Source organism: Plectropomus leopardus, chromosome 8 (genome assembly GCF_008729295.1).
Source record: "Plectropomus leopardus isolate mb chromosome 8, YSFRI_Pleo_2.0, whole genome shotgun sequence".
In the NCBI taxonomy this organism is placed as follows: domain Eukaryota; kingdom Metazoa; phylum Chordata; class Actinopteri; order Perciformes; family Serranidae; genus Plectropomus; species Plectropomus leopardus.
Window position 1 is genome coordinate 6,964,291 of NC_056470.1, and position 16,204 is coordinate 6,980,494.

A 16,204-nucleotide genomic window follows, 5' to 3' on the forward strand; every position below is an offset into this window, starting at 1 on the left:
TCAATTCATATACTTTGTACTGATCATAGTTGCCACTTTTTGCAATTTTTGAAAAGTATTCCACTGAAATGGCAATATGAACTGAATGAAGGCAAAGAGAGGCGACAGGTTGCTCTCATGCCTAGGCCACCAGAAAGTGCGTTGGGATTTGAAGCCAATTTTCATAGTGGCCAAAAAATGGAATTAAAACTTCCTGATTTTTCACAGGATGTTAAAAAGACTTCCCCCATATATGTACATAGTGCTACAGATGTCTGTATATCAGTGGATACATTTTTTGATTCTCAAACCCTCTTAAAATGACCTGTTTCATCATAGGGATTTGATCCATTCAGTGTAATAACGTTTCGAAGGTCTAGAAGAGCTGCACAATAAAATCATTCCATCCCCATTAACTGTAGGGGAGCACTAAACCAAAGTCAGATGTTTGGCTCTTGAAAGTGAGTTGTGCTCCTGCTCTGTGGACCCAAAAATGCAGAAGATCAAGGTAATTTTAAGGTCTCATGAGCCACAGCCCAACTTCCATAAGACTGAACAGGGTCCCACCTTAAACGCTTGTATTCAGTTATTTTTATGGATCTTATGCCTGGATTCTACAAAGTTTTTTTGTATCCGTATTGCAGTAGGTAAATTGACTGCGCCTCCCAGTGTACATTGCAGAAATGCATCTCTTTTCAAATCTGTGTTTTCTGCCGTTAAGTCTTATGGAATATGTGCATAGAGCATTAGCAACGTTACAAATAAGTAATGAGTGAAACCACTTTTGTGAAAAATATTTTAATGAAAGACATATGAACCGACATGCACTCTGTATGTTACAGCTAAATGCTAACTTTTCACTTAAAAAAAGAGAGGTGCTGAATTGAATCGAATAGCCATTTAGCTATTTAATTTTTTATGATAAAATCCTGTATATTACAGTGCATGAGATTCATCCAAAATCTGCCACATAAGATCTTTTTTTGAAATATATTAGGCAAATTCTGGAATGGAGAAGAAAAAAAAGAAAACAAACAAACAAAAAAAAACATAAGGAGGAGTTCTGCAAACACATTGGAGTTCACAGAGGTTCCCATAAGAATGAATGGACTTTGGGTTGACTCGCATACGTACGCAGAGCTATTTGGAATTGCAGCCTTGCTTGCTGTTTTGAGTAAGAGACATGACTCACGTCTTGCCTGATTGGGGAAACTCTCACTCCACTGCTACAATTATTATCGCCCTCTCCACCTACATATACAAAATTAACATCAAGTGCTTCCCTTAATGGGAATGTGACTGGCCCAGTGAGAATACCAATTCACACACAGGAGAGGCTGATTAAAAAAAAGCCATCAAATTCAACAAAAAACGAAATGAAACCTCATGTTATTTGTCCATTACAAGGTGCAAAAACAAGCATACTACACTTGTCAGGGTTTTTTATACTTTATCTGAAAAATCCTTAAATCCCTCCACTGTGGAGAGCTGGGAGACAGGGTGAGTGTATTGTAGAGGAGACTCAGTCAGATTAAGAATGATTAAGGCTCAACTACTCAGCTCTGTTCAGTGTAGATTTGTACTGCTCTGTCTGAATGAGCGATGGCTGAGCTGCACCTGTCAGCTTTGGAAGTTAAGTGTGCTTGAATGTATCTGTGGGTGCATATGCACATGTTTACATGTTTGCTGTATTTGTGTTTCCATGCATATGGATGTGTGTCTGGGTGGTTTTGTGTAAGTGTTTTACAAATGTATGCGTGCATGTGTTTGCATGCATGTGTGTCCCTACAGTATGGAGGCATCTGTTTTCTGCATATGTGTGTTCGAATATTCTTACTGAATGAAACGGTTATTGTATCGTCTGCCTTGTCTTGCTAATCCCTATTGTTGTTGGGGAAAAAAAATGTGTGTGTGTTTGTGTGTCAGCGTGTGTTTATCCACAAGGAATTATTTAATATTGAATAATTGCCATATAACTGAGCAGCGTGTGTGTGTGTGTGTGTGTGTGTGTGTGTGTGTGTGTGTGTTGTGTGTGTTCGTTCACGCGCATGCTTGCTTGCGTGCAGCTGTCTGTGTGTCAGTCGTGGAGTGCGACTGTAAATGAGCCAGTGTGTACCCACTGCATGGTGCAGCAGCCCACAATTGCATACACACACACACAAACACAAACACACAATCCAGCCCACCTTTTCTTTCTTCCTTCAGCCTCACACAAAACACTTATTTATTTTATTCAATTCACACACAAGTAGAAGCATGGGGTCCAATTAATTTAGACGATGTGGCATATTGTCATCAGTGTCGTCCAATTATTTTTGCATAAAAGATAGAACATGACAAAATGCAATTAAAAGACATCATCCGGTGCCAGTTGAAACCTGTTATGGGTTTAAATTCACCTCACAAACGGAAGGAATTAACATGAAGAGTCTGTTAGTGCTTTGTCTGCCACAGCAGTCTGTCTTAATTTGCAGAAATACTGAGTGAAACAATGTATTAAATATATACACATTGGTGAGGGTGAACAGTCTTCTTAAGTCAAGTCTACACTCATTAAATTTCATTCCAGTTGACCAAAAAGTCATTCATTTTTGCTTTAATCTAGAAGCATTGCAGTTGCATCTCAGTTACAAATGGCTTCATCATGTCCAATTGCTCAGACTTGATGAGATTTAAAATGCCTGTTACATCACATGAAAGCCTTTATTAAGTCTTTTTGCAACCTGATTGACAAAATAAATGTTGGCCTTGTGTGTTTCTGCAAACCATGGAAATGTTACATCTACATGCTTTTATGAAGTAGGTATTCTTAAACTATGTTTATTTTTGGGTGCTTACAGTTAAAAGATCATAAAATACATGGCGGCAGATGTTTTAATCGTGGTTGGCCGCAAATAAATGCATATATGTGAAATACTGTTTAAATTGCACTCTTTTGATGGCAGAATCTCCACTGAAAAAGCACAAGTGTCTCAGTAATAAACATTTTCTTTTCTTGGCACGATACCTGGTAGAAACACAGAGATGAGTTGCTATAAATCAACCCCATTTGTTTAGTCATGACTTGCTTAACAACTATTTCTGTTGTGTGTTGGTCTTGAACAGTGGTCTGCAGCTGGCAGGCGTCTCACTTAGGTGTTGAGCCATCCACCGTCCCATCCACCCCCCGATGATAAAGCAGCGCATATGCTGCATCATTTTAGAAATGTTGATATGGTACTTGTGAAACATACAAGTGCAAAAATGTACAGTGACAGCACTTTTTTTTTTTCTTGCAATTGGACAGCTTTACAAAGATTTGACAGTGTCACAAAGCAGGTTCACACTGATAATCTCTCTAAGTATCAGAAAAATGACGCTTGTGCCAAAGTTCAAACTAATTTGGTACTAATTAGTAACCTGTTTCACTTTACTGGCTGATGCATGGTTAAATACAAATTAGATTTTGAGATCTTTTTTCACACAGGATATTTTTTGCAGTTTGTCCAACTTTTTTTGGTTCCTTTCAGTTCAATCAAGTTCTTCATCCTCCCCCTTTCCTCCTTGTCTTGTCGTATTTCTATCTGTTAAAAAACCCTCAAAGGAGGCTGTGAGTCGACTACAGTCTGCGGTATTAGCACTTGTCAATACTACGCCTTTTGGAAAAATGGATTCCAAATAGAAATCTCCTCACGTTCAAGAGTGTGTCCGCCTCCTGCCCCCGTTCTCATGTCTCCTTCTCCACTGTCCTCATGTGACCCACGCAGTGACTGTAACTTTGCTACCATCTGTTGCAAGGCGCCTCGAGAGTAAAAAAAAGTGAATTGATCAGATGAAATTATGCATGTGTACTTTCAGATGTCTGTTTTGTTGCATTTAAGCAAATACTAAAGTGTCAGAGTAAATTCCTTTTTCAGACCTCCAATGGAACTTTTCTGATTTTATGTATTGTCAAGACTAACACTTCAGTCTTTTTTCTTTCTTTTTTTTCAAATTTTAGAATCATTAAATAGCATCCTTCTATTCCCGGCACAACAACATTTCATAATATGTTTTAATCTTAGCTATATTTAATAGAAACAATGGCTGCCCTGTGGGGTTTTCTTGTAAATAAGTTATGTTTACATTCAATATTACTCACCAAAATGCATTGTGTGTATCCTTGAGGCCTAACAAATGTGTTGTGTGCATTTCTTTGGTCATAAATCATTTGCAAAGCGGATTCTTTGACAGTATTTAAATTCAGCTTAGTTGAAATCAAATCCACTTGTTGGCAGTCCTCTGCTGCTCTGCCTGTGTTGTCTCATTAGGGCATGTCCTGTAGATCAGCAGAATAATGCAAAACTATTGGCAGGACTGTGCATCGCATCTCTGCATGGGGATCCTTGTCGAGTGCACAAGATAAGCCCAGAAGGGAACCTTTCAGAGAAAATCTGCACTATAGCAGTACTAGAGGTCAAAAGCTCCTCAGGGAGTGTTCAAGTAGTGTATGTTGTTTGTAAAGACAAGATGAACTAGCCTGGGAACCAGTCAATTCTGCAAGCTCATGTTTCATTTACTCTGGTAGATGCATCTGGTTCACCTTCCGTTCAGACAGATTTCCAGCCGCAACCATTTTAACTAGTATGGGTTAGATAAAGTAGTTGAAAGAGAAAAACCTTTCAAAAGTAACTTTGCTGCTGTGTTTGGTCGTAATTACATCGAATCTACTGCGTTCTTTCCTACACACCAGGTTCACCAAACTTCAGTCAAACTGCCAAAATAGGAAGCACTGATCAGATTTGAATCAGGATTCTGTTACTGCATTGCCCATTTCTTGTCTCAAATGTTTTATTTTTTTTTTTTAACTCAGCAAAGTGTACTGTTTGTAATTTGAGAAAGCTTGCTACAGCTATTTTTACTGCATATAAAGGAATTGAAAAGGGACCAAGCACTGCCTGCCTCAACTAGCATGTGTCGCCTAGCGCCACATCACGTTTTTTCTTTTTTTTTTTGAAATTCTTTATTTTCCTGGACAGAATTTTATGGTACAGAACATACATAAATACAAACAGTTCAATTTCCCTTTCTGTTCAGATTTATTTAATCTTTTTTGTGAAATTTAAGAACTCAACAATTTGGAGAGATCATGTGTACATATAAAAGCTCTATGAGATATTTCATGAGCACATCACATGTTTTGATGCTTTGATTGGTTGTAGGCCACGTTTCTGCTCAGATTGGTTGTGCAAAGTCAATTCAATTGCATCCAGAGGCGTTTTAGTCTGCGCCCGTTAATAAGGCCTCCTGAAAGTTGAAAATGAGCAGAGAGGTTCCAGACTTATTGACAGTTGTGAGTTTAGGCTAAAAATGAAGATATTTCAGAGGTGATTTAAAAAAAAATGCACATGGCATCTTTGATCCTGTTGCTGCATTATATACACCGTTTCCCTGGCCTTTGGCATGAATTACTGAAACAACTCAATTATCACAAAACTGATTAACTGACAAAGCGCTTTGGAACTAGACGTAAATCACTACTATGCTTTGTTCCCCACCTTGCAGTCAACACAGCTCACACTGCTGATGATATGTAGAGCCCAAGGGGCTCACAGGATCGGCAGTCTGAGAGGTGGTCAGTGTTGGGCTGGATGCAGACTCAGTCCTGAGAACGCAGCTCAAGGCTGCAGAAAAGCCAATACACATTTGTTTTTTAAATTAGATTATTTCTCCAAGTATAGGCTTCTTTTTTAAACATGGAGTTGTAAAGTGACTGCTCACGGTTTGAGAGGTCAGAGGCAAACAAGGTTGAAGTTCAAATGACTTGAACTTTCAGCACAGGGTGTAAAATAGCTTGAATAGTATTTGGTGTAAATCCTGAGCGCTTTTACAAAGCCCAAGACTCAGAGCCATCAGCGGTCGAAGCTGTGGCTGCTGATTATTTGTAGAAAAGCAATTGTCTAGGTTCACTTGCTTTTATCAACAGGGTCAAAAATGCAGGTGAAGTTACCAAGTGGTCCAATTCCACCTTGTGTCCCAAACATTTTCTCCCTCTGCTGCACTTTATCCTGAAGAAATGTGTTAAAAATAGAAAAGGCATTAATTTAAATGTTTAGCTGAGGTTTGTACAGCTGAGCTACTATTATATATACTTTGTGTACATGGAGTTTTTATGTATAGGCTGACGTGTTTGGACATGTGCCTGTGTGTGTTTTAGTAGTAAATAAGATCAAATAGATGCAAGATGCACACACACCTACACATACACACAGAGTGGGGCATGGATGTGAGCCCCATGCTAAAGAAGCGGTGTGTATAAATTTGCCTAAGTGTTTGGCCAAGGTCTGCGGCTGTGTGTGTGCAATCGATGTGCCAACAGCAATAAATCAGTGTGGGACAGACCTGAACGCCTCTACGGCTTCATCTGATGTGGCAGGTGGGCTTCAGGATGGCCCTGACACCCACACACACACACACACACACACACACCACACACACACACACACACACACACACACACACACACGCACAGATACATGCAGAAGTGAAGGACTGGTAATTCAAGGTTCTCTTGGTAAAAACATAAATAACTAAATAACCACACAATTAAATCAATCTGTGCACTGTAATGAATGAATGAATGCGCACTATAAAAAATTAAATTAATTGTTGGACTGTTTGGATTAGGACTTTGCAATAATGCAGGAGGAAAGCTTGTTCCTCACTTGAGTATTCTGTCCCATTTTTATCCCTCTACGCTGGTGATAGCTGTGGCCGCAGGCAGTGTGTTTTTTGGTCCATCTGTCCCACTCTCGTGAACGTGATATCACAAGCATATCTTGAGGGCATTTCTTTAAATTTGACACAAATGTTTAAAGAATGAGCTGATCAGAATTAGGTGGTGAAAGGTTAAAAGTCAAGGCCATGGTGACCTGATCTGTCTCATTCTTATTAAAGTGATATCTCTAACATGTTTGACGAATGTCTTGCAGTTTGGCACAAACATCCACTTGCACTCACAGTGAATTTATCAGATTTGGGTCAAAGATCAAGGTCACTGTGACCTTGCATCCTTCTCACTATTGTTAATGCAATATTTCAAGAAGGCTGTGAGGGAATTTCCTCAAATTTGGCACAAAAGTCTACTTGGACTCAAGAATGAACTGATTAGACTTTGCTCAAAGGTCAGGGTAACCGTGACCTTACAAAACATGTTTTTAGCCATAACTCAAGAACTCATATTTGATTATGACAAAATTTTACACAAATGTCTACTTGGATAAAATTATGAGGTGATGACATTTTATATCCAAGAGGTCAAAAGTCTACTTCACTGTGACACTGTAATGTTCTGCAGAAACAGTTCTCTGGTTATTTTTCAGTGTCATACATCAGGAAAAGAAGGGAAGACATTTGGTCTGATACTGAATTGGTGACTCTAATCTTGGGTGCCCACCTTCAGACTGTGCTGATTGTATCAATCTTATGTGCTGCCGGGCTTAAGATGTGTGTGAAGCATCCAAGTTTTCACAGATATGGATGAAAACTCTATGTTCACCTTGACTGGTTTGCGGAGGCATACAATTGCAGGGCAGTAATTCTAGTAGTTTTTTTTCTGTCCACAATAACTTTTCCAACTCCTCAACTATAACCTCAACCACTTTCTTTTCTTTTGATCAAATTCAGACATTAAATCAAAAACTTTTAAATCATAGGCTTGTTTTTCCACTTCCTCTTTCCTCTCATCTCTTTGTCCTAGTTTAGTCAAACAGCACCTGACAACATCAGCTCTCAGCTCCACTGGCTACTAAAGCTATATGGCCACTGAGTCCATGCTTGGTTTTGACTTATTTATAGAATTTGTAAAACACATCAGAGAAGGTGAGATGAAAATGCTGCAAAAATAGCCATCTTAGCATGTCATGTAGCATAAATTCCCTCTTCTCTTGTCTTCTCAAGAGTGTGCATTCTTGTGTTGATCTGCTGCGTATGGGTGGTGCACGAGTGTGTGTGTGGGCAGGCCTGTTTAATGTCCGTGAGTTTGTTTGTGGAGATGCAGAGAAGTCAGTAGCGAGTGGGTTAAAAATCCTGTGGACCTCATACTGTATGTGTGTGTTGTATGTTCACATTTTGTGCTTGTGTATGTGTGTCTAAGATGCTAACAGTGGCTGTATTGTCCTGATGGGACAGGCAACAGCATCGTCATCTGGGCCACTGTAATCATGGCCAGGCTGGAGATGAAAGACACTATTGACTGGGAGTGAAGTGTCTGAGAGAGAGAGAGGGAGAGAGAGGAATGTAATGAAAGGGAGGAATGAGAAACAGCGGCAGAAATAAGAGACGAGAATAGTTTGCTGACCAAACTCCATTATGAAACAAGCCATCGCCTTGTGCTCTTTATTTAGCTGAGCATAAACCAGTGAAGTAATGAAAAGAAGCTTGGGCAGTGATGGGTTATTGGTTGATTTAAAACAGTTCCTGATGATGGTAGAACTTTGAACCACAATTTTGTTTCTGTGCTGATGATGGATAATTGTTTGACATCAGTAATGCCTTCTTTTCAAGGCTGATTCTATGGATGTATTGCAAGAACTGGATACCAATGTCCCAAGATGGTGCCTGTTCATTCAATGAAAACAACCCACTAGATGCAAACACCAAGAATGTTTTTCTCTTTTGTCTTTTAACTCCTTCGTGTTTTTTAAAAGTGGTACATCTTGGAACTGTCTATCATTTTGTAAAGAATTTTACAAATATGTTTGTACTTTGATGTTGTAGTTGAAACCAAACCAATCGCCACATATGTTTTTGCAAACCACAGGTATATTGCTATAGTGTATACTTTGTAACTCTCCATTGCCTTCCATTTTAACAATGCTGTGGTTAACATGTAGTTAGGTTGAGGCACAAAAACCACTTAGTTATTGTGAGGAAAAGATCATGTTAAAAAAAAATAAAAAAACAGTTTTGGTGGCATCATCCCAGCTAGATGAGCAGCCACAGGTCATTAAAACACACCATTTTTTGGTGCCCAAAAAGCAGCTGCAGCTTGGCAGGCAGGTGACATGCCATTCATTATTCCCTCCACCCCAGATAACAGTCAATTCATATACTGTGTAACTTTAAAAATGTGGATATGATTCATATGAAATGTACAAACGTAACATATTTGTTGGTTGCAGAATGAACAAAGCTAACATTTTCTTCTGCAGATTGGGTTGCTCTGCCGTGGTATCTAGCTTTAGGAATCCCTAGCTGAGCCAAACCAAAATTTACACAGAAAAGAAAAAGCTTCCCTTTTTTTGGTTGCAGCTAACAATGCCAAGTCCCTCCAAAAATTCGGCTGTATGCGGAACATGTTGTGATCAACATGTTCAATCAGATGGGCTGCTTTAACACACAAGAAATTTTCTGTCTCCATGCCTTCCCTTGGCTATTAATTCAAGCGCATAACTGCTCCTTTCATCTCTCCCCATTAGGGCTAAAGTAGATGTTTCTGTGTTTGCTAATTAATAGTGTCGGATCAGTTTTGTCAAATAAAATAACCTTTTACTTGGATTGCTGCTATTTTTCTTCCACAACCAGGATTTTAATCCACAACTTTATTATTGTTATCATTTTGCCATTGCTCTCTATCTTTAGCCAATGGTTCAGCTCTCATGAGGCAAACACCACAAGCATTTGCGTAGAGTTAAATGAATTTCATTTTCCGCGCTACCCGTTATAGTGTACATTCCTTGCTTACAGTGAAAATGAGTGAAGACTTAATTACTAAAATATATCATATTTGGTTTGACCCGACAGTAAAGTTAAGGCACAGCTGAGGATAGTGAACAGGTTTACACAATTATCTGTCTCTGCTGGTTAGAAGACAGTTCCCTAACATTATCAAATAATGCCAATTTTGTGTTATTATGTGTCCAAAATTTTGTCAAAAGTAGACTTGTATTCCCTCTGCCCAAAATGAAGTGAGAGGGAATCCAACTCTGCCTTGGCATAATTTTGGACAAAGTGTTTCTCCCACATCTAGAGTGCTTTTTAGATGGCATGTCTCAGTCTCAGTCAAGTTAAAACTTTCAGTAACATCCACCATCTTCATCACACGGTGATAGCAACAGTGGTCTCGATGATTAAGCATTTGGAGCAGCCATGTTGCTTTTGTGCTAGAACTCCCAAGATTTCACCTGACTCCCCAGTGCATTCTGGGATAAGCCCCTGCATCTGGTGACCCAGAATGTTGTCGAAAAGTGGATATAGGAAATGGGTAGATGGAAAATGGATGGATGGTCTAGATTTCTTTCTCACTTTTTTCCCATAACTTTCACTTAGCGCAATCTTTACCACCATCTCAACCTCCTTTATATGAGTCTGGTAGGAAGCCAAATAGCTTTCACGTCTCTCCGCCTTTCACTGTCTCTCCTGTTTTATCGTGTTGGACGAGTTCTCTCCTTTTTCCTTTTTAGAAGCAGAATGCTTGTATTTGTATTCTTTGTTGTAAATATACTATAGGAGTCTCCCTGCAGCACTTCTTGTAATTTATGGATCTTTACCTGCGATCACGATGCTGCACATCAGTGGCTCACTCTGTCAGTGATTTTGCAGGTCGATGTAAGTCTCCTTTTAAAAGTGTGTTCTGTGTACACACTGTTTGAAAGAACATCTACATGATTTCTTACTTGCATGTACTCGTGTCAAATGTTGATTTTTTTGTGTGTATGTATTTTTGTGCGTGTATGCACACGTTGTCTGCTGGATCCTTTAATACCTCCAGACAATCAATACACAGAAGAGCAATGTTTGGCCCTGTCTTCTTTTAAAAGATGCACTCTACAGAGTGGTGCGAGCCAAGAAGTCGAGAAGTCAATAAAACAAAGCCGATAGTGCCCTCATTTGTTTTTTTTGTTTTTTTGTTTTGACTTCAGCATAGAGGCCCTTAAGTCTGAGTCCGTGGGCGAATATTTATCTCCTTGTCATTTTGATACAAACAAATGAATCCTTTTTGTCAGATCTCTGGAAGTGTAAAACACAGGTCCACAAAATGTATTGACATCTGTGTTTGCTAAGATTTTGCTTTGTTTCTCTTTTTCAGGGCTGGTGGCAGACGAGGCCGAGGATCAGGGGATGAGGTTATAAAAACAACAGTGGAGAAAAGAGGAAAATAAGAAAGAGGAAGTCGATTACTAGGAAACTCTTCTTCTGAATCATCATACCCTGCAGTCCTAAGAGGCACTAACTGACCCTGTAGAGGATTAAACTCTCGAAAATACACACCAACACCCACTCGCTCGCACCTCCCCTCCCCTCACCACCATGTCCTCCCACCTCAACCCACCTCTTCCCATCCTCCCCATCCTCTTCCTTCTCCTCTCCCTGCCCATGCCCTCCACCTCCACTCCTTCCTCCTCCCCCTCCTCCCTCCTCTCCTTCTTTCCACCAGAAGGAGGTCTCACACATTTGGTGGTCCACAACAAAACGGGCGAGGTCTACCTGGGTGCTGTCAACTGGATCTATAAACTGTCTGGCAACCTTACCAAGCTACGCAGCCACGTTACCGGCCCAGTCACAGACAACCCTCGCTGTTACCCTCCGCCCGGTGTCCAGTCCTGCCCCCATGAGCTGGTGCAAACGTCTAACGTCAATAAACTCCTGCTACTTGATGCTGCCCACAACCGGTTAATTGCCTGTGGGAGTACTTCCCAGGGAATATGCCAGTTCCTGCGTCTGGATGATTTGTTCAAGCTCGGCGAGCCCCACCACCGTAAAGAGCATTATCTATCCAGTGTTGCTGAGGCAGGCACCATGTCAGGTGTCGTGATCTCCCCGGATCTTTTTGGCGGAGGCGGGAAACTTTTTGTCGGCACACCAATTGATGGGAAATCAGAGTACTTCCCAACCCTGTCGAGCCGCAAGTTAATGTCCAATGAGGAGAACGCTGACATGTTCAGCTTTGTTTACCAGGATGAGTTTGTCTCCTCGCAGCTGAAGATTCCCTCGGACACGCTTTCCAAGTTCCCAGCGTTCGACATCTACTACATCTACGGCTTCAATAGCGAGCAGTTCGTGTATTATCTTACCTTACAGCTGGACACCCAGCTCACCTCACCTGATGCGAGCAGCGAACAATTCTTTACCTCTAAAATTGTCCGCCTGTGTGTCGATGATCCTAAATTCTACTCTTATGTTGAGTTCCCAATTGGCTGCACAAAGGACGGAGTGGAGTACCGCTTGGTTCAGGATGCTTATTTGGCCCGGCCAGGGACCCGTTTGGCACGCTCACTTGGTATTCAAGAGCACGAGGAGGTTCTGTTTACTGTATTCGCCCAGGGTCAGAAGAACAGAGCCAAGCCGCCCAAGGAGTCGGCTTTGTGTCTTTTCACAATGAGGCGGATAAAGGAGAAGATTAAAGACAGGATTCAGTCGTGCTACAGAGGAGAGGGGAAACTCTCCCTGCCCTGGCTGCTCAACAAGGAGCTGGCCTGCATCAACTCGGTGAGTGTTTGACGCAGTAGCTCCCAAATGTGTTTTTGTGATCATTAGTTATCATAAAAATGATGTTATTCCTTGTTGTTTTGATTTGTGGTTATGTGTGCATGTGTTTGTTTCAAATTGAAAAGACAGAATGGGCTATTTCACATCACTTAAAGTTTCAACTACAGTTCATAGTTCCTGGAATAAGGTTGGGTTGGACAGCTTGTCTTTACCTTGAACCTCGCCAAAAGCATTTTAGTGGTCATGGGTTTTGGGTGTGTTCATATTAGGCATGTCTGGAGAGTTGCTGTCCAGCTGTGAAGCATTTACTCCGTCAGTTCAGTTTGTTTGTCTATGTAGGTGGGAAATTCGCTGTTGGGTGGCTTAAAATAATTGCACTGTGAAGCCTAAAAATGTAGATAACTGTGTGTTCTTTGAGAACTGCTGGACAATTTCTCAGTAGTGAGAACAGACAGAATCAAAGCCAAACAAAACCCTGAAAGGTGATTTTTTTGGGGGGGGGGGGGCTTTAACATTACTCTTATGTTTAACTGAAATTTCTAGAAATCGAATACATTTTGCCCCCACACTCACCACCAAAGACAAAATCTCCACCCTGGCAGGATGGCAGGTCACTACAACAAGCTGCTTGTGCATAAATTCCCTGCTTAACCTGTGAGTGGAAAGTATGAAAATTTCCTAAACGCAACAAAGTTATATTTTCCATTTGATTGTTTTGGGCCAAAGCAACCAACGTGCAGGTGTGATTGCACAGTTGGTGCCACACGGAGTAAAAGCTCGCTTATGGCTTTTCCAGTCCAGCACTATAGCACTATGGAAGAACGTGAGCAGATTTCAACCACAATCTCCTTAAGTGAAGGCCTGTTTACACAAGATATCAACATACATCTTAGGTGATCGGATCACAAGTGAACAACTCTATATCTTCACACCTTGCATTAGAATAGGACTCCACAAGTGTCTTTTGATAGGATCTCACCTTCCCGCTCTTTTTGCAAATAAACACTTCAATCATTTTGTTTGCAAAACCAAATGCAGCTTACACTTACAGCATTAAGGCCTAGACACACCAAACCAACATCAGAGAAGAAGCTGTGACAGGATCGCCCTGCTGTGTTGCCTCACGTCGTCGTGTCTCAACCCAAAAGTTGTGCTCTCTGTCTCTCTCTTTCCCTCTCTCTTGAGTTGGCTAACATTGCCTCGTGGTTATTGACAGGTTTAGCAAGAGAGTGAAGCTGTTTCAGTGTCAGAGTGAGCATGCTGGAACCAAAGCTGCTGCTGTGTTAGCTTGTACTAACTGAGCAGACGTGTTACTTACTGTTTGCTTGCCCAGGAGGAAACAGTAGGTAGGCAGTCCTTCAGTGAGGCCCAGGATACATTAGCATTTACACTGCAGAATAAATGTGGTCATATTCAGCCCGGACCACCTCCAAATGAGGTGTAAGTGATTGAATCTCAAAATACATTCAGAGTGCATTGGGCGCATTTACAACTGCACTCAGAGCTGTCCACTTGTGTTCCGATTACCCTAAATGCATGTTAATACATGGTGTAAATAGGGCCAGAGAGAAACTTAATTTATGCTTAGTGACATTTATGCAGTCTGCCTGCAGTATAGGTGCGTATGTTTTCTTTGGGATTAGAAAATGTTTTGGCTCCATGAAAGCTGATAAAAGAATACAGAGCTCATCGGTAGTCTTTGCTGATCCTTACACACACTGTCTAATGATGTGAGTTCATGAACCTTACCAGATGGAAAACTAAACACACTGACTTGTGATTGTCAAGTAGTGCAGGCGGAAATGTCTTACCAATCATACTGGCAAAACTGAGGGGTGAAATTGTATTTTCCCATCATAATTTCATATAATTTTATTAAAACGTCTCCGCGGCTGAACGAGACCCTAATTCAGCCTGAGGACAGGGCAGCTGTCTCCCAGCTCCTGTCTATTTTGTTTTTGGAATAATTCAGACTGTCCACAGGTTGTGGGTGGCTTGTCTTTCCTTTCCCTCATAGATGAACTGGCCTAAGGGTGCCTGAGAGACATTGTGTAAGTGTGTGTGTGTCACCCACATGTCACACACACACACACACACACACACACGAACGCGTGGCCCTGTATCCTCATGAATAATTCACCTGGTCTCACCTTCTGTTATTCAGTCGGTGCTCCATAACAACCTGCCATAAATCTCTGGACTGCTCTCCACCTCCCTGTCTCCATCGCCTCTTTCTCTCTCAGCTATCCCATCTTCTCTTTCACTCCGGCCCCATTCTTTGCATAAAGATTTCTTTCATTTTGCTAACCTCATTCTCCTTCCGCTCCTTCTTTTATCTGCCATTTACTTGCTTTGCGTCTCTCCGTTTCCCTCCACAAACTCCTCTCCATGACCTCTTTTCTTTGCCTTTAATTTGTCACCTTTAACCTCCTCTCATTTTTTACATTCTTGCGCCTTTTGCTTCAGTTTATTCCCTCTGTGTCCCTCTTTCTCAAGCCTTTGCTCTTCCACCATCTCTCTCTACCATCTCCCTGACTTTCCACTGAGTGATGAGGTGTAGAGTGACTTAGTGTGTAAAGCCAGAGCCGAGATGTGATCTGAAAATACAATGTGGAGGGAACAGAAGATGCTAGTGAAGGAGGGGGGGGCGGAGAGAAAACATGATTGGTTCGTTATAGGAGGAGAGGGGAGAAAGGGAAGATGTGGATGGAGGGAAGTATTGAAGATGAAAGGAAAAGGAGAAGGAAAAGAAGGAAGGGACGTTGTGAGGACAAGTGGCAAGTCAGACAAATTTTTGGGATGAGGCAGGATGAAGGGATGAGGGAAGAGAGGAAAGAAACAAAGCACCGCTGTGCCTGAGTGCAGCCTCACAGAGACTGTAGACTGTTAGTTGATTGATAGATAGTTGTTGATAGACTTAAAGTATTAAGAAAAACACAACTGACTTCCAACAAGCACCAAGGTGGACTTTTCCCTTTAAGCCTATTTGTGTCAATTTTCTCTCCTTTTCTCAGATTTAGTCTTTTTTGTTCTAGTTTTACCATTCTATTACATAAAAAAACACCCGTCTTTGTGCTTTTATCTGTTATATATCATTACAGTGCATACAATGTGTAAGATATCACAGGTCCAATTAAGACAAGGTTAAGGGGAGTTGGAATGCTATAGCAGATTGATTTTTATGCTCTTTTGTGCTTTTTTGACTGTCCATATGGCAGCTGTTGAGATCAAATCTGTGGCTCCTCCATAAATGGACGATCACTTGAATCACTTGTTTATCACATCGCCAACCCTCCTGTTTCCCCAGGGAGATTCACATTTCTTTTTTGCCCTTTACCCGTTTTCTTTCCCTCGTTATAATTCTCCCATATTCCTCCTGATTAATGCCAAATTTTTACACTTTTTTACTGTTTTTGTCATAAAAAAACACATTAATTTCCAACGTATTAAATACCATCATTTGTTTAGTGGCCAATCACATCAAAATATGACGCCCTAGGTACCCTCTTGCATCAGTTTTGACTTTTCAGGAGCAGCATGTCAATTTATACTTGTCACATGCATCGTCTCTTTTCAAAATAAACTAAACTTGTCATAGAAAATGTAGAGTTCATTAGAAACATATAGGGCTTTTTAAAATAAACATAATGTAGTTGAAAACTTGGTTTGGCTTAAAATAAGTAATCTTGTCACTAACGTAATCTAATATCACACTAGCTTAGTATGCTCAACATAGTAGCACTCTACCTTGTTATTAGAAATAACTCAATTGAATTGT

General features: G+C 40.8%; 1 protein-coding gene across 1 annotated transcript in view; it reads left to right on the forward strand.

The window, feature by feature from the left end:
- The window catches only part of LOC121946885 (plexin-A1-like), a 321,677-nt gene that overhangs the window by 35,157 nt on the left and 270,316 nt on the right, over positions 1-16,204 (forward strand). Inside the window, exon 2 of the mRNA XM_042491694.1 lies at positions 11,027-12,426. Within this exon, the coding sequence (XP_042347628.1) occupies positions 11,248-12,426 (1,179 nt within the window). The 5' untranslated portion in view covers positions 11,027-11,247. The remainder of the gene's footprint in view (positions 1-11,026; positions 12,427-16,204) is intronic.